At 40.7% G+C, this 22,560-nt stretch overlaps 1 protein-coding gene across 4 annotated transcripts in view; it reads right to left on the bottom strand.

Annotated features, from left to right (window-relative positions):
• The window catches only part of NUP98 (nucleoporin 98), a 130,901-nt gene that overhangs the window by 21,069 nt on the left and 87,272 nt on the right, over positions 1-22,560 (bottom strand). For 3 of the 4 annotated variants that reach the window (XM_025358533.1, XM_025358532.1, XM_025358534.1), the window contains exons 20-27: positions 21,305-21,469; positions 15,043-15,225; positions 13,807-13,963; positions 11,092-11,521; positions 8,322-8,551; positions 6,469-6,735; positions 3,179-3,336; positions 1,012-1,155 (exon numbers count right to left, since the gene is read on the bottom strand). In XM_025358533.1, the coding sequence (XP_025214318.1) occupies positions 1,012-1,155; positions 3,179-3,336; positions 6,469-6,735; positions 8,322-8,551; positions 11,092-11,521; positions 13,807-13,963; positions 15,043-15,225; positions 21,305-21,469 (1,734 nt within the window). Of the gene's footprint in view, positions 1-1,011; positions 1,156-3,178; positions 3,337-6,468; positions 6,736-8,321; positions 8,552-11,091; positions 11,522-13,806; positions 13,964-15,042; positions 15,226-20,296; positions 21,470-22,560 lie in introns of those variants that run through there. The other variant, XM_025358535.1, reaches the window with a different exon arrangement.

The raw sequence follows: 22,560 nt of genomic DNA, 5'->3' as shown, positions 1-22,560 counted from the left end.
ATCTATCAGGGAGTTTAAACATTTTTTGGGGCCGGGCGCGGTGGCTCAAGCCTGTAATCCCAGCACTTTGGGAGGCCGAGACGGGCGGATCACGAGGTCAGGAGATCGAGACCATCCTGGCTAACACAGTGAAACCCCGTCTCTACTAAAAATACAAAAAACTAGCCGGGCGTGGTGGCGGCGCCTGTAGTCCCAGCTACTCGGGAGGCTGAGGCAGGAGAATGGCGGGAACCCGGGAGGCGGAGCTTGCAGTGAGCCGAGATCGCACCACTGCACTCCAGCCTGGGCGACAGAGCGAGACTCCGTCTCAAAAAAAAAAAAAAAAAACAAAAAAAAAACAACATTTTTTGGTCAATGATGGATTTCATTTGTCTTCGATGGACTGGTAAAGATTTCAAGTAGCTATCACTAACCCCCCATACTTATCTTGCCACAATTCTTAAGATACTCAAGTTTCTTTAGTGTTCTCTTACTCCTGACAAGTAATTCTGAGAGAACAATATGAAAGACAAGCATGAAATATGAACAGTAAGATAATTCAAGAACTGATGTTAAAAGTAACAATACTTTTAACCTCAAAACTCACAAGGAATATAAAATATTATATTTAGAGGCAAATTTCAGAACTAAGTTTGAAGATAAACCAAATCTGAGGTCAGGCTGTATAACAGGGAATTCCCAAAGAAATAAGACAGCATCAGAAATGAAGAAGAACCCTCTGATTTAGAGGCAGGAAACCAGCAGTCAGAGAGTCAACTGTGGAATCTCATGATATTAAATAAAATAAAAACAGACACTTGGGGAAGTAGCCTTGTCCAGAGGAAGGAGTAAAGGATAGTTTCTCATCAGATTTCCTGGCTCCACTTCAATTTTACAATACTTTAAAAAAAGGCAGTTACTTAAAAGTATTATGAAATGTAATTTGATAGGGTTTTTTTTCTCTGCAGGATTTCCCTGGCAAAAACATAACACCCAGCAAGATTTTTGCTTGGCTCTACTGGCCACATATACCTGAAATGCTTCTTCATACATGCTGAGCGCCCTAGAAATGGAGGCTGTTGGTGGAAGCAAATACCAAAGATGGATAGCCAGGGAGCGTTTCCAATCCAATTGGGAGCACACGTTTATTTGCTTCTTTTCTGAGAGCTGCCACACCTGTGGGAAACAAAATCATCACCACGGCTATATTCTACCTTGTCATTACCTGTGTGTGCAATAACACTGAAGTGAATATTCACTTATTCAAGGAACATTTTAAATGATTCAGATATAAAATATACAAATATAATAAAATCTCAGGAAGTGAGAGGGAATATTGATTATTTACTTATTTTTATTGGCCAACTGATCGATCGATTGATACACAGTTGCACTATGTGGCCCAGGCTGGCCTTGAATTCCTGGTTTCGAGCAATCCTCCCTCCTCAGCCTCCCAAAGCACTGTGATTACAGGAATCAGCCACCGTGCCTGGCCCCAGAATTTAAACAAATAATCAATCAATACTCAAATGAGATGAGAGCCACTGAGAGCAGACAGGAGATCTTCTCACTGTCTAAGGTTGTCAATGTATAAAGCTTTAAAATGAGCATAAATTCTGACCAGTTACATTTTTATTTCTGAAAATTTAATTTATAATACTTTAAGATAATAATGTAAGAGGTAGGCAGTGATAAGAGAAATGACTTAAAATAATTACAACCCAACAGTCATAAAATGGAACATAAGTGGCTATAAAAAAGAATAATGCCAGCCAGGCGCTGTGGCTCATGCCTGTAATCCCAGCACTTTGGGAGGCCGAGGTGGTTGGATTACCTGAGGTTAGGAGTTCCAGACCAGCCTGGTCAACACAGTGAAACCCCATTTCTATTAAAAATACAAAAAAAAAAAAAAAAAAAAATGCCGGGTGCAGTGGATCACGCCTGTAATCCCAGCACTTTGGGAGGCAGAGGTGGGTAGATCACCTGAGGTCGGGAATTTGGGACTGGCCTGGCCAACATGGTGAAATCCTGTCTCTACTAAAAATACAAAAATTAGCCAGGCTTGGTGGCAGGCGCCTGTAATCCCAACTACTGGGGAGGCAGGAGAATCGCCTGATCCCAGGACACAAAGGTTGCAGTGCCACGATTGTGCCACTGCACTCTGGCCTAGCCAACAAAAGTGAAACTCCATCTCAAAAGAAAAAAAAAAAAGAATAATGATTCATGACATGGGGCCAGGCGTGGTGGCTCATGCTTGTAATCCCAGCACTTCAGGAGGCTGATGAGGAGATCAGGAGATCAGGAGATCGAGACCATCCTGGCTAAGACGACGAAACCCCATCTCTACTTAAAATATAAAAAATTAGCCAGGCATGGTGGCAGGTGCCTGTAGTCCTAGCTACTCAGGAGGTTGAGGCAGGAGAATGATGTGAACCTGGGAGGTGGAGCTTGCAGTGAGCTCAGATAGCACCACTGCACTCCAACCTGGGCAACAGAGCGAGACTCTCTCTCAAAAAAAAGCTGCAGGGCTGGTGTGGTGGCTCATCCCTGTAATCTCAACACTTTGGGAGACCTAGGTGGCAGGATCCCTTTAGGCCAGGAGTTCAAGACGAGCCTAGGCAACATATTGAGACCCTATCGCTATAAATTCTTTTTTAAATGAAAAAAATAAAAATAATCACAGAATGCTTTGTATATTTCATCTGTATATTACAAACATGTAAATAGGAACAACATATATGCGGATGTAGACTTAAAAATTAGCTATGTATGGTGGCATATGCCTGTAGTCCCAGCTACTTGGGAAGCTCAGGTGAGAGGATCACTTGGACTTAGGAGATGGAGGATGCAGTGAGCCAAGATCACCCCACTGTACTCCTGCCTAGGCAACAGAGCCAGACCCTGTCTCAAAAAAATTAATTAACAAAAATAGAATATTTCTGGGAAGATAAATTATTTATATTGTTTACTGCTATATGATATGGGATATGATATATTTTAACATTTTAATTTCTATACAACTAGAATTTTAAAATAGTGTGCATGCCTGTCTTTATAATTTGAAAACAAATTGGCCAATGTGTAACACATTTTGTGTAACTGTGCACAATTTACAAAGATCACTCCTTGCCTCAACCTCAAACCAGCTTCGATTTATGAAAAAGCTGATGTGAGATATTATGGTAAAAGTAGAAGATACCGGTTTTCCAGCCAACAGAGCAAAGATGCGCAGTCTTTCATCCTGGATGAAGCAGTCGGCCTGGAGCTGATGCCAATCCACCAACTGCATGGTGAGCAGCTCCCGGACTGACTGGCTACCCACAAACTGAGATAAAAGAAGAGCCAGACGATGATCACCTATAAGAGAAATGAAGTTTTTTGGTTATTACTAAGGGTTTACGGACTTGGTCAAACACTTGGGGGCATCATCTTTATTTCTTCCAGGCTTCAGAAGGGAGGACTTAAAATCGGTAACTGCTTTCTACAGTAGTGCCAAAATATTGATCAAAAACTTACCATTTTCTGCTTGGATAGAAAATTTGCAAAGTAGTTTAACCTAAATTACATATAGACTGAGTAACATATAGAAATCAACAACAGATCTACCACTACTTCTGTGATACTAGGCAAGACACCTCAGCTACAAAATGGAAGAAAAGAGCCCGACATGGTGGCTCATGCTTGTAATCCCAGCACTTTGGAAGGCCAAGGTAGGTGGATCGCTTGAGGTCAGGAGTCTGAGACCAGCCTGACCAACATGGTGAGAGAATCGCTTGAACCCATGAGGTGGAGGTTGCAGTGAGCCAAAATTGCACCACTGCACTCCAACCTGGGCAACAAGAGCGAGACTCCATCTTAAACATAAAAAGGAAAAATGGAGGAAAACACTGGGCACGGTGGCTCACACCTGTAATCCCAGTGCTCTGGGAAGCCAAGGCGGGCAGATTACTTGGGGTCAGGAGTTCGAGACCAACCTGGCCAACATAGTGAAACCTTGTCTCTACTAAAAATACAAAAATCAGCCTGGTGTGGTGGCACCTGACTGGAGTTCCTGCTACTCAAGAGGCTGAGACATGAGAATCACTTGAACCCAGAAGGCAGAAAGTGCAGTAAGCAGAGACTGCACCACTGCACTCCAGCCTGGGTGATACCAAGACTCTGTCTGGGGGTGGGGTGGGGGGGAAAGGAAAAAAAAAAAGGCTGGAAGCAGTGGTTCACGCCTGTAATCCCAGCACTTTGGGAGGCTGAGGCAGGCAGATCACCTGAAGTCAGGAGTTCGAGACCAGCCTGGCCAACATGACGAAATGGCATCTCTACTAAAAATATAAAAATTAGCCGGGTGTGGTGGCACATACCTGTTAATCCCAGCTACTCAGGAGGCTGAGGCAGGAGAATCGCTTGAACCCAGGAGGCGAAGGTTGTAGTGAGCTGAGATTATGCCACCACACTCCATCCTGGGGGACACAGCAAGACTCTGTCTTGCAAAACAACAACAAAAAAACACCCCCCAAAAAACGGAGGGGGGAGTAGTAAAGCAAAAGCTTTAGTAACCTAAAAGGCAGTACCTTTACCAGAGGTTTAAGCCTTTGAGTCAAAATAAAAAGGAAGAAAGTGCAGTTTATGAATGAATAGACCTAAGAATCTGACTTTTGGCATTTTCCTTCCTATTACATGTTGGTGTCCTGGTGAGCATAACCTTTTTTAAATGATTCATAATCATTCTAAGTTCATAGAAGATCAATCCCAAAGATAAATTCTCACTGTAGAAATGCAGAAAGACCATAAAAGTACCAGACTGAGGCTGGATGTGGTGGCTCATGCCTCTAATCCCAGCACTTTGGGAGGCTGAGGAAGGAGGCCAGGAGTTTGAGACCAGCCTGGTCAACAAATAGACCCCATCTCTATTTAAAAAATAAAAGAAAAAAAAGAAAGCTACGAGGTTAAATGTGTAGTGATAGTGGAATGCAACAAGCCCTTTATATAGCTTACTGATTCTGGCTTTTCCTGTGATTTGTTCTTTATAATCCCAAAACTAGCCAAACCCTTCAAAATAAATCCAGTCAATGGCTCCAATTAGTTGGCTTTGGATAAATGAGGTTCCAACAATCAAGGTTTGAATAACGATCTAATCATATTAGATTAAGCTGAGCTATGCCATCCTGTATTCTTATCAAGACTTATGGCCAGACACAGTGGCTCACACCTGTAATCCCAGCAGTAGGGAGGCCAAAGTGGGTAGATCACTGGAAGTCAGGAGTTTGAGACCAGCCTGGCCAACATGGTGAAACCGTGTCTCTACCAAAAAAAACAAAAAACAAAAAACTAGCTGGGCACGATGGCAGGCACCTGTAATCCCAGCTACTCAGGAAGCTGAGGCAGAAGAATTGCTTGAACCCAGGAGATGGAGGTTGCAGTGAGCTGAGATCATTCCACTGCACTCCACTACACTCCAGCAGCCTGGGTGACACAGAGACAGATTCTGTCTTAAAAAAAAGAAAAAAGAAAAAAGAAAAAAAAAAAAAAGATTTATATCTAGGCAGTCATTAAGCACCTGCTGAATTGCCTCATTAGTGAAACGGAACTTTAAAAAGTAAATATATGCATACAAATTCCTTTTAAAAAGCCAGTGAGTACCTCAATCCAGAAATTCAACTTCTATGTATTTATTTGAATGAAGTGAATTGATACAGAACATATTTTATAGCAATTCAGAGTACTGCTTATAGTTGATTTTGATTTATAGCTTATCTATGCTTTCCAGTTTTATTACAAATGTAATGTAACATAAAATTTAAATTTTAATCAAGTAAACAATGTTTAAGGTCCTAAAAAAAAGAATTAGAAGACACAGTTCGGCTGGGCACAGTGGCTCACACCTGTAATTCCAGCCCTTTGGAAGGCAAACGTGGGTGGATCACCTGAGGTCAGGAGTTCGAGACCAGCCTGACCAACATGGTGAAACCCTGTCTCTACTAAAATACAAAAATTAGCCAGGTGTGATAGCAGGCACCTGTAATCTCAGTTACTTGGGAGGCTGAGGCAGGAGAATCACTTGAACCCGGGAGGAGGAGGTTGCAGTGAGCCGAGATGGCACCACTGTACTCTAGCATGGGCAACAAGAAACTCTCTCAAAACAAAACAAAACAAAAAAACCAAACCCGTCATGGTTCCTATTCTACAGGAATAGGTGGGTGTGATCCACCCCACTTGGCCTACCACAGTGCTGGAATTACAGGCATGAGCCACTGCGCGCACCTGAAGTATGTCTTCTAATTCTCTGTTTAGGACCTTAAACATTGTTTACTTGATTAACATTTAAATTTTATGTTACATTACATATTCCACAGGAACCAGCAATCTTCCTGGGAAGTCCACAATTAACACTCACAGACTAGAAGTCAAAGGGAAATGCACAGTCGGGGGGACAGGAAGGAGGCAATGAGTAGGAAGGCGACAGGGGCGCAGAGAAGGACCATAATCCTTCCCCACCTGACTGCTGGGCCAGAGAGCAGGCCTCACTGATCCTTTTGCCTGTAAGGTAGCTGAATACAGCTTCCACAGGGCTGCTTTTATGGGTTAAGGAGACTTCCTCTTCAATCTGAGGTGTGGCAGTACAGGATAGCCAGCGGGAGAAAGCTCTTCTTCGCTCTAGAATTTGAATGTATTCACAGGGTTCATTTAGCTGGCTGTCAAGCTCCTTCAGGTGGCCCCATAGGGCTTCACATAGTGTCCATGTCAGGCTCCAGTGCTTCACAACTAAGGCAGGAAGAGAAAAACAATGTTATGAGACAAAGCCTTACAACTTCGCAGAGGGCATCCTTCTAACTGTGATGTTAAAAATACATAAATTAATAAACATCTCGAACAACCACTCAAGTTGATTACCCTGAATCTGTCTCTACCTCACTCAGCTTCATCTTATAATTTCCAGAAGTATATGGTATAAATAAATGCTTGCTCACATCATGTTTCTGTGGTACTTACGTAACAAATGTAACCGTTAAATAGGTTCCCCAAGCCTAATTATGGCTAATGTCATCTCAGATGATGTCTACTTTGATCAAATTCTATCTACAAAAATCAATCTACAAAAGCACTGTTTAGGCCGGGCGCGGTGGCTCAAGCCTGTAATCCCAGCACTTTGGGAGGCCGAGACGGGCGGATCACGAGGTCAGGAGATCGAGACCATCCTGGCTGACACGGTGAAACCCCGTCTCTACTAAAAAATACAAAAAACTAGCCAGGCTCGGTGGCGGGCGCCTGTAGTCCCAGCTACTCGGGAGGCTGAGGCAGGAGAATGGCGTGAACCCGGGAGGCGGAGCTTGCAGTGAGCTGAGATCCGGCCACTGCACTCCAGCCTGGGCGACAGAGCAAGACTCCGTCTCAAAAAAAAAAAAAAAAAAAAAAAAAAAGCACTGTTTATCATTTAAGCCACTTACAAGTATGCACTGGTAAAATAACTTACACATTTGAAAAGACAATGAGACAATTAAGTAAATACAAAGAACTGAAGGAACATAAACAAATCCCAAAATGTGTGGCACAGGACATTCTAAAACAGCCCATTTTCAATAAAGGTGATGTGCAAAACAAAATGATTTTTCTACTGTTTGAAATATTAACAGAATGATTTTTCTATTGTTTGAAATATTAACAAATTAGAGAACCCCTTTATCAAAGTATTGATTCAGAAAAACATGGTCATGATAGGGGAGAACGGTAATCATGAGAGAAGCCAAGAAGAGGAAATACAACAAAGTTGCTGGGAAGACCAATAGTACTGGAGCTGGACATGGAACAATGGACAGGATTTAGAAAAGCAAGAAGGGGCCGGGTGCTCACGCCTGTAATCCCAGCACTTTGGGAGGCCGAGGCGGGCAGATCATGAGGTCAAGAGATGGAGACAATCCTGGCCAACATGGTGAAACCTCATCTCTACTGAGAAAACAAAAATCAGCTGGGCGTGGTGGCGCGTGCCTGTTGTCCCAGCTACAGTGACAGAGTGAGACCCTGTCTCAAACAAAAAAAAAAAGAAAAGAAAAACAAGAAGGACTGTATCTCTCTCCCTATGTTCTCTGGATTGGGTAAGAAACGCAATTTTATAAATCCAAGGATTTGACCGGCTACAATTCTTTGTGGAAGAATTTGCACATTAATGGGTAAAAGAACAAAGTGACAAGAATATAGTGACAATTTCTTCTTGCTTGGGAATCTGCTTAAACTCATCCTCAGAAAATGACAAGCACAGGCATTTACCTACTAGACTGGTATCAAGAACTCCTGTGTACACTACCACCCCTATTACTGGGACATCAAAGATTAAAAACATAATGTATACTCACTTTGTGCTTCTGGTAAGTCTCCTGATGTTTCTTTAACCCAATCTGCATAGTCATGAATGACAGCAACTCCCGGATTGGGGACAATGAGAGGGCACAGTTCATCCACATGGACAGTGCTGTGTTTTAATTTGAGCTCCAGAGGTGTCTGATATAATTTCATGTCTTCATCTGGCTTCCTTTGTCTCAAACTGAGTTTTTCTAAGTGAACTTTGAATGGGGACTCAGTTAGGCTACAAGAGCAAATGAAGAATAGAATAGAAAATGAACCTAAGACAGAAGCTAAGATTTCACTTCAACCAAACCACTGTTTCTTTTTGTGGTTACAAACAGAAGGCAAACATTTCACTGTGGTTTTAAAGAAATTTTGTTCCTTAAACTATACTGAACTTATCTGCTATATATTGGGGAAAAAAAAATCTGATTAATGCATTCAGAATACAAAGGCTTCTTAGGCCAGGTTGTAACAAGCATGCGAATCCTAACAGTTAGATTTTCAACTGGGTAAAACTCAAGGGTCAAAAGTTATTGTGGGATACCTGTTTCTCAAATTATACTTGGGTATCAAAAGTCATGAGGCTAAGCTTATAGATACTAAAGAACTGATTCTAAATTACAATGGGCATATATATAGCTAAGCTGGGCTTGTTCCAATTTTTTTTTTTTTTTTTTTTGAGATGGAGTCTCACACTGTCACCGAGGCTAGAATGCAGTGGCATGATCTCGGCTACTGCAACCTCCGCCTCCTGGCTTCAAGCGATTCTTCTGCCTCAGCCTCCCTAGTAGCTGGGATTACAAATGTGCACCATCATGCCCGGCTACTTTTTGTAATTTTAGTAGAGACGGAGTTTCACCATGTTGGCCAGGCTGGTCTTGAACTCCTGACCTCAAGTGACCTACCTTGGTCTACCCTGCCCTAACCTTGGTCTCCCAAAGTGCTGGGATGACAGGCGTGAGCCACTGTACCTGGTCCCTTGATCCAATTTTCAAGACTGATATTAATAACCTTCAAAATTTACAAGATAATGCTTAACCTAGAATAACTAAATTTAGGATCAACATTCTTAATTGTGAGGTTCAAGAGACATTGTTGTTTTTTATTTTTTCAAAGTCAACTTTAAAAATGAAGGATAGTCTGGGCAGGGTGGCTCACGCCTGTAATCTCAGCACTTTGGGAGGCCAAGGTAGAGCAACACTTGAGCTCAGGAAACATGGTGAAACCCCATCCCTACAAAAAATACAAAAAATTAGTCAAGCATGGTGGTGTGCACCTGTAGTCCCAGTTACTTGGGGAGCTGAGGTGGGAAGATCACTTAAGCCCAGGAAGTGGAGACTTATGCACCTGCACTCCAGCCTAGGTGACAAGTGAGACACTGTCTCAAAAATACATAAATATGAAGGATAATAGGTGATCACCGGCCGGGCGCGGTGGCTCAAGCCTGTAATCCCAGCACTTTGGGAGGCTGAGACGGGCGGATCACGAGGTCAGGAGATCGAGTCCATCCTGGCCAACACGGTGAAACCCCGTCTCTACTAAAAAATACAAAAAACTAGCCGGGCGAGGTGGCGGGCGCCTGTACTCCCAGCTAATGTAGTCCCAGCTACTCGGGAGGCTGAGGCAGGAGAATGGCGTAAACCCGGGAGGCGGAGCTTGCAGTGAGCTGAGATCCAGCCACTGCACTCCAGCCTGGGCGACAGAGCAAGACTCCGTCTCCAAAAAAAAAAAAAAAAAAAAAAAAGGTGATCACCTTAATTTAATCTGTTGCAAAGATGACATAATTTGTTATAATTATAAAAAGTAAATATGAAAATGTCACATATTTTACATAGGACACTGCATACATACTGCCTGACAGCTACCAGAAAAATTTATATATTATCTGTAAGGCATATCTATTTATTATATATATAAAGTATAGGCAGAACTATACCCACATATATGCATTTGTTAATCAGGAAGGCAGAGAAACATATAACTATATATGAATAGACTATAACATACATATATATATATACAGAATGTCCAAATACTTATACATGGATTCTCCACGGTTCATACACCTACTTTATGAAAGACACAGGAAATGTGCTTAGTTGAGAATATCATTTGTATATGAAGAAATCACTAATTTTTAAGCAAAAAATCAGGAAAAAAACAACTAATTCAATAAAAAGGCTGAAAACCAAAGGAATGCTGCAGTATTAGCTTTGGGTCTGTTACTTTTCCAACTAAAGTTTAGCCATTAGGTAAGTATTATATACTCTTCATAATCTGATGGTGCAAAACAGTCATCTTATTAATCATTTATTTATAATTACACAATTATCTTCTACTATTTAAAATTGGGCCAGGTGCAGTGGCTCTCGCCTGTAATCCCAGCACTTTGGGAGGCTAAGGTGGGTGGATTACCTGAGGTCAGGAGTTCAAGGCCAGCCTGGCCAATATGGTGAAACTGCGTCTCTACTAAAAATACAAAAATTAGCTGGGTGTGGTGGCATGTACCTGTAATCCCAGCTTATCAGGAGGCTGAGGCAGGAGAAGAGCTTGAGATCGGGAGGCAGAGGTTGCAGCGAGCTGAGATTGTGCCACTGCGCTCCAGCCTGGGCAATAGAGCGAAACTCCGTCTCAAAAAAAAAACCAAAAAAAATACACACACTCTCTAAGACTATATCTAGAAAGATGACAAAGCAGGGCCCTAACCTCCTGATAATGAATAGTTTTTTTCACCTATCATGTTGTCTTTCTCAAAAAGCATCATGAAATGTGACTCACGATTTAACAGCTACTGGATTGGGCAGGAATCCAAACTCCATAGAATCAGCAATCTGATGATTTTCTAGTTCATGAGAGCCATTCAGCTGTTCTCCACTATTAGCAAGAGTCCAGTTGGGACCCCAACCAACACGAAATGAGCGTCCCATGAACAGGGCCATGTCCATCAAGAGTTTTCCCTTGCCATAGGTGACAGACTTTTCACGAGGGACTAGGCCTAGTTGCCTACGTGTACCCACTGTTTTCAACGGAACCTCAGGGGCTGGGCTGGGTATTGTGAACACAGAAGTCAGGGGTGGAGGAACAGACCAACAGGATGTGGATGTGATATTCATTAAAGATGCTGTTCTGGGAGTACGACATTCTTGCACAGAGGCACTTGGTGAAAGAAAAGCTCCACTTGTAAATTTTGATTGTAGTAACCCACCAACTGAAATGAAGAGGGAATGAAGGGGAGAAAGACTATTACAAAACACAAGCTATTGTTTCCTGAACAATAACAAAAATCAGTAAGGCTGAAATCATTCGACGTTTTATCAAATTACTTATATCAGATGTGGATGACCAGAAGCAGGCTAAGTCAGATTTTGCAAAAATTACTCTTTGAACTAGGAAATCAGGACAAGATTCTAATGATGATGATAATGACATCTACAACAATAATAAAAGCAACAACACTATTAATACTGTTTAAAAATATGCAGCAGACTCTGTATAAGCCATTTGTGTAGGTTATTTCATTACACTCTTCAAAAACTTTTTTTTAGGAGACAGAATCTCACCCTGTAGCCCTGGCTGGAGTGCAGTGGCATGATCTCGGCTCATTGCAACCTCTGCCTCCTGGGTTCAAGCAATTCTCTGCCTCAGCCTCCTGAGCAGCTGGGATTACAGGCACCCACCACCACACCTGGCTAATTTTTCAGTATTTTTAGTAGAGACTGAGTTTCACCGTCTAGGCCAGGCTGGTCTTGAACTCCTGACCTCGTGATCCACCTGCCTCAGCCTCCCAGAGTGCTGGGATTACAGGCATGAGTCACTGCGCTTGGCCTCAAAAACTTTTAAATGATTAGCATTACTATCATTCCTATTGTATATACGAGAAAACTGAGCTCAGAGAAGTAACTTGTCCAAATTCACAAAGTGACAGGACTAGGAGATAAGCCAAGGTTAAATCTCGTACCACTGCTCATGCCCTTATCAGAATCCTAAAGGTAACGATTTCTTAGGACATATAAAAGTATGATCAAAACTCAAATTCCTATTCTACTCTTAGCTACAGTCAATGAAATAAGAACACACTAGGTATCTTACAATTGCACATGTGACCTTCTGAAGGACAGTTCTTAAAAAAAATTTTTTTTAACATTTAAATTTTTATCTAGCTAGCTAGCTATTATAGGGATGGAGTCTTGCTATGTTGCCCAGGCTGCTCTCCAAATCCTAGCCACAAGTCATACTCCTTCCTCAGCCTCCTAAAGCGCTAGGATTATAGGCATGAGTCACTGTGCCTTGCTGAAGGACAGTTCTTACTACCAGTGCCTGTTTCCCAATTTTACATGGCTTTTGTCTAAAGCATGGAGTTAACAGTTACTAAAGTATCAGATTTAGTATCCATTATGGAAAAGGTTATTAACAATGTTTGATACTTTATTGGTTAAAATATTTTCTTTCTTTCCTCTATACCAAAGGGAAGTTAAAAATACGTTTAAAAAGCAAAGTTGATAATAAGGGAACTCAAAAGAATTGAAAAATATTTAGTTTTTATGGTAATATAAACAAATGTTTTTCTGCCAGTTCCTCTGGCTTTCAAAATATGTTGAAACTACATCTGCTTCAGTTTTTTGCTGATATTAAAACTTTATTTCCAATCCCACATAGTTACAAGGCCACTAGAAAAGAAAAAACTTTAAAATCAAATACGTAACCACTTCCCTGGGAATTTAAAAAGGTTTAGCAAAACGTAAAAATCTGATGTGCTCTTGCATTATGAGAAGCAATACTTGTCCTAGAAGACAGTAGGACAGTGCTGTTGGGACTGCACAACAAGAGTACAGTGCAGGACAACTTGCTGAACTCTCTAAGTAATGTTATAAAAATTGGGAAGTCAGAACTTACTATCTAATTCACAATCATAAGCAAACAAAAACTTGAACCTAAACAAAGCACAAATGCTTTTTTTCTCCATACACTTCTGCATCTGCACAAACAGAGGTAATTACAGTTCTTAAAAACCAGCCACTCCTGCCAGGTGCAATGATGCATACCTGTAATCTCAGCACTTTGGGAGGCTGAGGCAGGATGATCACTTGAGGCCAGAAGTTCAAGACCAGCCTGGGCAAGATAGCAAGATCCATCTCTACAAACATTTAAAAAAACAATTAGTTCAGTGGTGGTATATGCCTGTAGTCTTAGCTACTCAGGAGCCGGAGACAGGAAGACTGCTTGAGCCCAAGAGCTCAAGGCTGTAGTGAGCGCGACTGCATAACTGCACTCTCAGTCTGTGCAACAGAGAGAGAGACCCTGTCTCTAAAAACAAAAAACCTGGCTACTCTTAATACTTATGAGTACAATTTCTCTTAGCATCCTTATGTCACAGGTATAGCTGTCTGGCAGGTATTTGCTAGAGAAGTCCACTTGGGTGAGAAGAAGAAAAGTGAAAAGCAGAATTTGATGACTGTATAGCTTTCTTGTAAAATAGCATCTTTTATACTGTACCTAATGAACGAGTTTTCGATGAGTGGGATGCTGAAATGGGAAGTCTCGGAGAACAGATTTCTTGAGAAGTATCTGCTTTGGAAGGAAGGCGACTGAAGCGTTGATCCAGTGCCATATCTACATCTTCTTCATCAGTAAGCAATGATGCTTTCATGATCTAAAAAGGCAGTATCTATAGAATGAATGTGCTTCCCAGAATCGAAAGGCAGTACCAAAAAAATGCAGTTTACAACAACCAAAAATATTGCTCCTCCTCAAGGCTGTGTACAGAGCTAGTATATTTGTGTGATGGATGGACCCCATTACACTGTATGTGCTTGAAAGGCAGAATTCATACAATACTTCTATCTATAGCGTCTCACCAGAGCCTGGCACACAACAGCTGCTATGTTTGCTGATAAAATAATTTTAAAGTCAAACATAAGCCAAAGGTTAAACACATAACATGCCAAAAGACATTGGGATAAAGGGAAGTAAAGACATAGTTTAAAAAACCTGTGCTGCCAGGTATTAAAATTTTTAAATTTTGTGGAGCACATACAGAGTCTTAAAAGTACCCTGTGATGTAGACAAATATTTTACAGAGAAAAATCAGTACTCACAGATGTTAAATGACTTGCCTAAAGTCACAAAGTAATTGTTACAAAATTGAGATTGGGGCGGGGTTCAGTGGCTCATGCCTGTAATCCTAGCACTCTGGAAGGCCAACGTGGTCAGATCACCTGAGGTCAGGAGTTTGAGACCACACTGACCAACATGGTGAAACCCCGTCTCTACTAAAAATACACACACACACACACAAAATTAGCCAGGTGTGGTGGTGGTACATGCCTGTAATCTCAGCTACTCGGGAGGCTGGGAGAGGGGAATCACTTGAACCCAGGAGGTGGAGGCTGCAGTAAACCAATATTGCACCACTCCACTCCACTCCAGCCTGGGTGACAGAGTGAAGAAACTGTCTCAAAAACAAAACACAACAAAATTGGGATTGGAACTAGGACTCTGGATTCTAATGCAGTTAAAACCAGAAGCCCTATCTACTAGTTCTCAATATAGCCTTCTCTCCTTGAATAAGAGAATGAGGCCCAGATATTGGCCATATTCTTGTATTTTTTTTTTCCCATTACAGTGAGCACTTAATGGTCTTAATAACCAAGGAAGATACCTGATCCTATGCAATGGAGATAAAATATTAGTTTGGCTTTCTGTCGTAAAAAAGGTGGGTTAGGACGTCACCTGTAAGACATGTGGATTAATTCCCAGTGAAGATGCAATATGTGTCGAGGCAGACACAGGTTCCTGATCCTCAGGCATGCTCTCTTCTAACATGGTATCCAAAACTGGCTCCTGGGTGATATCTACCATGTCACTGTCCAGTTCCACAACCCTCCCTAACTGCTCCACCTCTGGGCTCTGGCTCTGTAGACAGCAGAAAGATCAGGAAAGCAGCATTAAATTACACCAAACAGACAAAGAGATTCTAAATCAGATTTACTTTATTCAGAATATGATATAGCAATTATTAGATTCAGCCCATTCTATAGTGAGGTAAGGTAGCAGATTTGCTAGAGTGATTTAAAATCAATTGCCCCAAAATAACCCTTATAAAAGTACTTTGATCCAAATAAGGATTCATGTAATCATCCCATTCTAATATTATGACCTGGTGTCTGGGACCTAAACCAGCACCCACAGTGAAACAAATGGTGGTCTTCAGAGACAAAGATTATGCTTTACTTGATCTAGCTAGCAACTACAATTTTCTGATTTACACAGGGTCACCTTTTCCTAACACTGCCTTGTAGCCAGAAGCCACTAGAAAAAGAGAACAAAAGGTACAAATATCAAAGTCGCCAGTAACTTTGGTTTTTCTTAAAAACATTTAGAAATAAATTTCTAGTCAACACAATCTTGGGTCTGGAACTTAACTTTTGGGTTACTGAATCCTAAGGTTAGCTGGGCTCTACTTGTGCAGTACCACGTAAGACACGAGCACTATCTACTCTTCCAAAAAACAAAGTAATAATATTAGGAACAATTTTAATCTGGGAAGAATCCCTTTATGTTTAAAAATGTCAAGAGTTATATTTACATTTAGTAAGCAGTTTCAAAGACAACTATGACAGTCTATGATTTAAAAGGGTAAACACTCAAAGCTGAAACACACTGTAAATTAATTGGTACAATACAAATTCAACTACTTATATCCTAAATGTTAGCAAATGACTAAGCCAATATTTGAAATATTTTCAAACCAAAAAAAATTCTAGACCGGGTGTGATAGCTCAGGCTTGTAATCCCAGCACTTTGGGAGGCCAAGATGGGCAGATCACTTGAGGTCAGGAGTTCAAGACCAGTCTGGCCAACATGGTGGTGAAACCGTCACTACTAAAAATACAAAAATTAGCCGATGTAGTGGTACATGCCTATAATTCCAGCTACTCGGGAGGCAGCGGAGGTTGTAATGAGCAAAGATTGTGCCACTGCACTCCAGCCTGGACAACAGAATGAGACTCTGTCTCAAAAAAAAAAAAAAAAAAAAAAAATCCCGAAGGAGGAAAAGCCCTGATGATAAAACCCAGGGCTCCCATTTAAATTTTAAGAACGGTGGCTGGGCACAGTGGCTCACGCCTGTAATCCCAGCACCTTGGGAGGCTGAGGCAAGTGGATCGCCTGAGGTCAGGAGTTTGAGACCAGCCTGGCCAACATGAAGAAACCCTGTCTCTACTAAAAATACAAAAATTAGCCAGGTGTGGTGGCGGGTGCTTGTACTCCCACTTACTTAGGAGGCTGAGGCAGGAGAATTGCTTGAACCTGAGAGGTGGAGGCTGCAGTGAGCCGAGATTGTGCCATTGCACTTCAGCCTGGATGAGAGTGAAACCTCATCTCAAAAAAAAAAAAAAAAGGCTGGGTGCGGTGGCGCACGTCTGTAGTCCTAGCACTTTGGGAGGCCAGAGCAGGTGGATCAACTGAGGTCAGGAGTTTGAGACAAGCCTGGCCAACATGGTGAAACCCCGTCTCTACTCAAAATACAAAAATTAGCTGGGCATGGTGGCGCATGCCTGTAATCCCCGCTACTCGGGAGGCTGAGGCAGGAAAACTGCTTGAAGCCAGTAGGTGGAGGTTGCAGTGAGCCAAGATCATGCCACTGCACTCCAGCCTGGGCAACAAGGTGAGACTCTGTCTCAAAACATATATATAAAAAATAAATAAATTTTAAGAACTCTGGGAAAACTCCTACTTCGTAAGTATATATATATTTGGCTCAACAGATTGTGAAGGCTTGATAAAATGGTTTATGGCTTACTGTTTTCTGTGTCTAGCACATCACTAAGTTCAACACTTATTTACTTATTTCTACTACCTAATGCAGTGCTTGGCACATGGTAGAGAAAGCAGTAAACTATAAAAAGATAAGAAGAAGAGTGAGTGGGAGGAAAGAAAAAATGGGGAGGGGGAGAGTGGTTCCAATTTACTACACTATTCACCAAATACTGGTAATATCAAGAGATGCTCACCGTGAACACTGTTTCAGATAAAATGAGAGGATTTCATTAAATAACTAGATTAGAGACCTAAGGGACTTATCGTATGTTTATGAAGAATGCTAAAGATCAAGTTTTTATTTACTCTATTCACACAAACAGACTTCAAAGCTACAAGATATCTAGTAAGTGGGCAAGGGGGAAGCGAATTACTATGAAACTATGGTTAAGTGCCTAGAATACCTTCTAGGTAAATTTTGTTAAAGTATATCTAAGTAATTGCAACAAAATCCCCCAAAGTTGTCTATGTACTTATTTTCCTGGATATCTTGGCAGATCAGGTACCCTTTTTAGGCCAGTCCTGAAAAGAAAAGTGTACTTTAAAAAAAAAAAAAAAAGATGGCTCAGAAGTAACTGAGGAAAGGGAAGAGAAAGCCTACTGGGAGGTCTATGGAAAAGGAAGGCATGTACAGGAAGAAGCAGTCAACTAGGACACCATTTTAACTCTCCCTTTCCTACAGTTAATCTCTTGAAGACAGCATCACATTTATTACCAAATAATGGCATGGCCCATTACAAATACTAACTGCACAGATTATATATGTAAAATGATTCTCTAAATATATGGAGGGTAAGGTTTCAAAACTGAAACCTTTAATGACTTGAGATATCTCAAAGACTGTTCCTCATTCAAACAAGGCTGCCAATACCTAAAGATACAGCATTGCTTAATTCAGTAGGAAAAGTAAGATATATCAAGACACCCTCATTCAACAGAGTGAATGACAAGTCCCAGGTCAAACAGGCATTTAAATAATTCATACTGTCCTCTCAGGTAAACAGTTTGATCCAATATAACTACTATTGTTGCCTGTCTCAAAAAGAACTAGTTTTCTAACTGTAAAGAATGTTTTTGGCTGGACGTGGTGGCCTATACTTGTAATCCCAGCACTTTGCAAGGCTGAGGCAGATCACTTGAGCCTAGAAGTTCAAGACCAGCACAGGCAACATACTGAGACCCCATCTCCACAAAAAATAATCACTTTTTCCTTTAAAAAAGTTTAAAACTTATTTAGGCAGGGCACTGTGGCTCCCGGTTCTATAATCCCATCATATTGGGAGGCCAAGGCAGGATACTCATTTGGCCAAGAATCCGAGACCAGCCTGGGCAACATAGCAAGATCCTGTCTCTAAAAAAATAAATAAATAAATTAGCTGGCATGATGGCATGCACCTGCAGTCCCAGCTAGTTGGGAGGCTGAGGTGGGAAGGATTGCTTGATCCCCAAGAGTTCAACCAGCCTAACACAGGAAAACTTTGCCTCAGGGAAAAAAAAAAGTTATTAACTTATTTGAATGGATTCACTTAGTTAACAATACTGCTCCTGAGCAAGCCAATTAGCCTGCCTTGATGTTACTGAACACAAGTCACTCTTCAGTTAGAAGGCTGAGGTAAAAACCTACAGGTAGTATCTGAGTGCCAAAGGCCTGAGGTCTTTCAACACAGTTTTGAAACCTGATTGCACATTTCAACCACCTGGGGAGAAGCATTAAAATATAAATATGCCTGAGCCCCATGCCAAATCTGTGGAATCTAAGTTAAGCTTACCAGGGCATTGATGCAGCCAGGTGGAAATTGGATCCCAGACCAGGATTTTGAAACTAATGTTCTAACCACAGAACAAAACACTTTGCAACTACCTTAATTCATCTGTGTGACTAAGGTTTATCTGCCAACCAACATTTTCTCTAACCTAAAAGGTACAGGAGAGAAGATCACATGAAAATTTAGTTACCTTTATGTTTTCTGGTTGCTTAGACTTACTTGCTTTTTTTAAGAGCAAAAGTGAGGCTTAAGAACCAACTGGAAACAGGGACTGACGATATTATATAAAAGGTAATGGAATAAATGTGACTATTAAAGAAAAATACACATCTTCCTAAATACCTAAAGAAACAGGCCTTTCTCCCCCATGGAAAAAAATAAGATGAAGTTGTGCAATCAACCTCTTTAAGGGGTGACAGTATGTAGTCATTTTGACACAGAGAAGACTGCTGTTTCTAGTTTACTCAAATGGCACAAGTAGTTTCCCCATGCCAAGTAAAATGTAGGGTCTTTGGTGCTAATAACAAACCCACTGGCATTTCCCATCTGCCTCACTTGGGTCAGAGAGCAATAAATATGAAAGAATTCTCTAGAGTCCTACATTTCTGCTCCAACATACCAAGCTCAAGGCCTTCGAAAATAATACAAGTAAACAAAACCTAAAGTCTGGATATCTAAATACCTCTATCCATTTCTCTCATTTCTGCTCTTCCCAACCAAAAGGTCAAAGCCCATTTCCACTTCCTCAGTCAAAGCTACTTGCCCATTTCAGGCTAGGTGTGGTAATTCACGCCTGTAATCCCAGCACTTTGGGAGGCCAAGGTGGGAGGATCACTTGAGGCCAGGAGCTCAAGACAACATGAGTTGAGGCCAACATGGCAAAATCCAATCTCTACTAAAAACAAAAAATTAAATGAGCATGGTGGTGCGGCCCAGTAGTCCCAGATGCTTGGGAGGCTGAGGAATGAGACTGCTTGAACCTGGGAGGCAGAGGCCACAGTGAGCCGAGACTGCTCCAGTGCACTCCAGCCTGGGCAACAGAGTGAGACTCTTTCTGAAGGAAAAAAAAAAAGTGAAAAAAAAAAAAAAAAAAAAGCTACTTGCCCATTTTAAATCCTTACTACCTCTTTTTGCTAGAACCTTGATCTGATATTTTTGGGTGCTCAATTTTTCAAAGAGCTCTTACATACACAAGTGTCAATATAGGAGTTTATAGTTATTTTTCTACTATTTCTATTCTGGCAATTAAAGAACCTGGAAACTACTCATTGTCAACATTACAAACATTTTCCTGTCTGTCCATAAATGAAGCTTTTCTTTTTCAGTTGGGCCAACTGTAAAGAGGTATCTTTAAGATCCTACATATTACTTTTATTACAGAAAATAAGGCCATCTGACTCTTTCCCTCAGAAATATATATATTTATAAGAAATATATATATATGTAAGATTATAAAAAATTAGGAAAGAAGGAGATGATACAAAGCATATGAGACAAAATGAATATGGATAACTGGAAAACCAAGTCTACTTATAGCATTTCATTTGTCAATGGAGATTTCTTAGGGGCATTCTAAATGCTACAAAGATTATAAACATAAAAGTCAATATATTTCCAGTTTCCCATATTTATCATACCCTCCCCTCACCCTGTACGCGCAAACATGTATATACACACATTCTCCAGAAATGCCTCCCAAGAGATTATTTAATAAATCATAAAAAACACACATTTCAGCAGCCATAAGAATTATAGCATGGAAAATCCCAAAGGTCTAGCTTTCAGCAGCTGAGAGGTAGAGGATGCTTTACAAAGAAATCCCGTATCAATGATACAAGTAATTGTGATAAATAATGTAGGCCCTAATCTCCCCAAGCCAAATAATTCATTTACATTCCAAAACTATTTTTCATAAAGATTATGTACTATTAAAATACAAATAACAAGGTTACCCAAGTATACGTAAACAATTTGAAAAAAATGGAGATCAAAAACCCTTTCAGAAAGCTAATTTAACTTTTAAAAAACATGGAGGTAAAGAAAAAGATTAAACTGCACATCAGGTATTCCATAAAAGCAGAATTTACTGTGCATGAACCCACATGAGCAAATCTTAAGTTAATCACTGAGCAGAGAATTCAGCAAATCCAAATGAGAGAATGAAGGGTTTAAAAATGACAATGTGTAGAGGAATAATCCAAACAGCAAGATAATTATTTAAATCTCTCAAGTAAAAAGATAGACGCCTGCATGACCTCACGCCCTCCCTTGTACTTGTTTCAACGTGATTGCCAATGTTTGTACTCTTCAAAGTTCCAAGGGTCATAAAACAGCTTTGTATTAGCTGAATGACTTGCTTTCAACTTCGGTATCATGGATTCCATTCAAATTCACTGTCCTTTCTCTACCTGAGGTGGAGGTGCAGGTTTGCCATTAAGAGCCATCTGCAAGGGGGTAGTCTGGCCTGCAGGAGGCAAAGGAGCAGTCTTCAACTTCTTTGTACTAGTTTTAGATGGATGCTCCTCCTCCTCTTCATCAGAATCCTGAAGGCCATATTTAGAAAAATGGGAGACCTAAGGAAGAGAGGAACCCCACAAAATCAACTTAAACATTATGCTTTCACAATACCTGCCTTTGCAATCTTGCAGCATTACCTTAAGAAAAAAGAAAGAAAAAGGGAGAAATATCAAAGTATTTGAAGCAAAATATGTCACCTATCACACTTCTGTGTAAGATTTAGAAGACGTCTGATGTATGTACTAGTTGCTCACACTAGTAAATTAATAAATATTACATAATATACATTAAAATGTCACTTAAAACTGTAATCATTAATATAGGAAACTTAATCCAAAGACTTACGATTTTCACAGACATATATTGTCTGTTATCCTCTATCTACACAAGGGCCTTTAACAAGTTAAATTCAACCAGCCCAGAATGGGAGGAAATCATTGGGTTAAACTACTAAGGACAGTCAACCTCTTCATCTCCAAAAATCTTTAAAAGTAAGAATGACAATTACATAGGAAGAGTTGATCCAACAGAAAACTGCCTGATGAATTACTGAAGTCCCTAATGATAACAAACATTAGAAAAACTATACCTTAGAAATGTATTTATAAATCCTCATAGGAGGTGGGTAGAGGACTTCAATCATGAGCCCACAGAGTTTATAAGAGCTCATTACCGCTGAATTTTAACTAGGTTTGTAGCTTGGAGTGAATCATAATGTATCTGTACATCTCTTTCCAAATTTAAAAAAATAAATTTAGAGAATTTGGCTGGGTGCAGTGGCTTACACCTGTAATCACAGTACTTCTGGGAGGCCAAGGAGGGAAGATTGCTTGATCCCAGGAGTTGGAGACCAGCCTTGTCAACACTGAGAAATCCCATCTTTACAAAAATTTTTAAAAAGTAGCCAGGCATGGTAGTTCATGCCTGCAGTCCCAGCTACTTGGGAGGCTGAGGCAGAAGGATTGCTTTAGCCCAGGAGTTTGAGGCTGCAGGGAGCTATGATCCTACCATTGTACTCCAGCCTGAGCAACAAAGCAAGACCCCCATCAATCAATCAATAGAATTTAGGAAAGGATCTCTTCCAACATAAATGTTTTATGACCCCAAATATAGTTTATAATTATAAAGTCTGAACTGGGTTAAATGA

This window comes from Theropithecus gelada, chromosome 14 (assembly GCF_003255815.1).
Source record: "Theropithecus gelada isolate Dixy chromosome 14, Tgel_1.0, whole genome shotgun sequence".
Lineage (NCBI taxonomy): Eukaryota > Metazoa > Chordata > Mammalia > Primates > Cercopithecidae > Theropithecus > Theropithecus gelada.
This window is presented reverse-complemented; position numbering and strand designations above follow the sequence as displayed.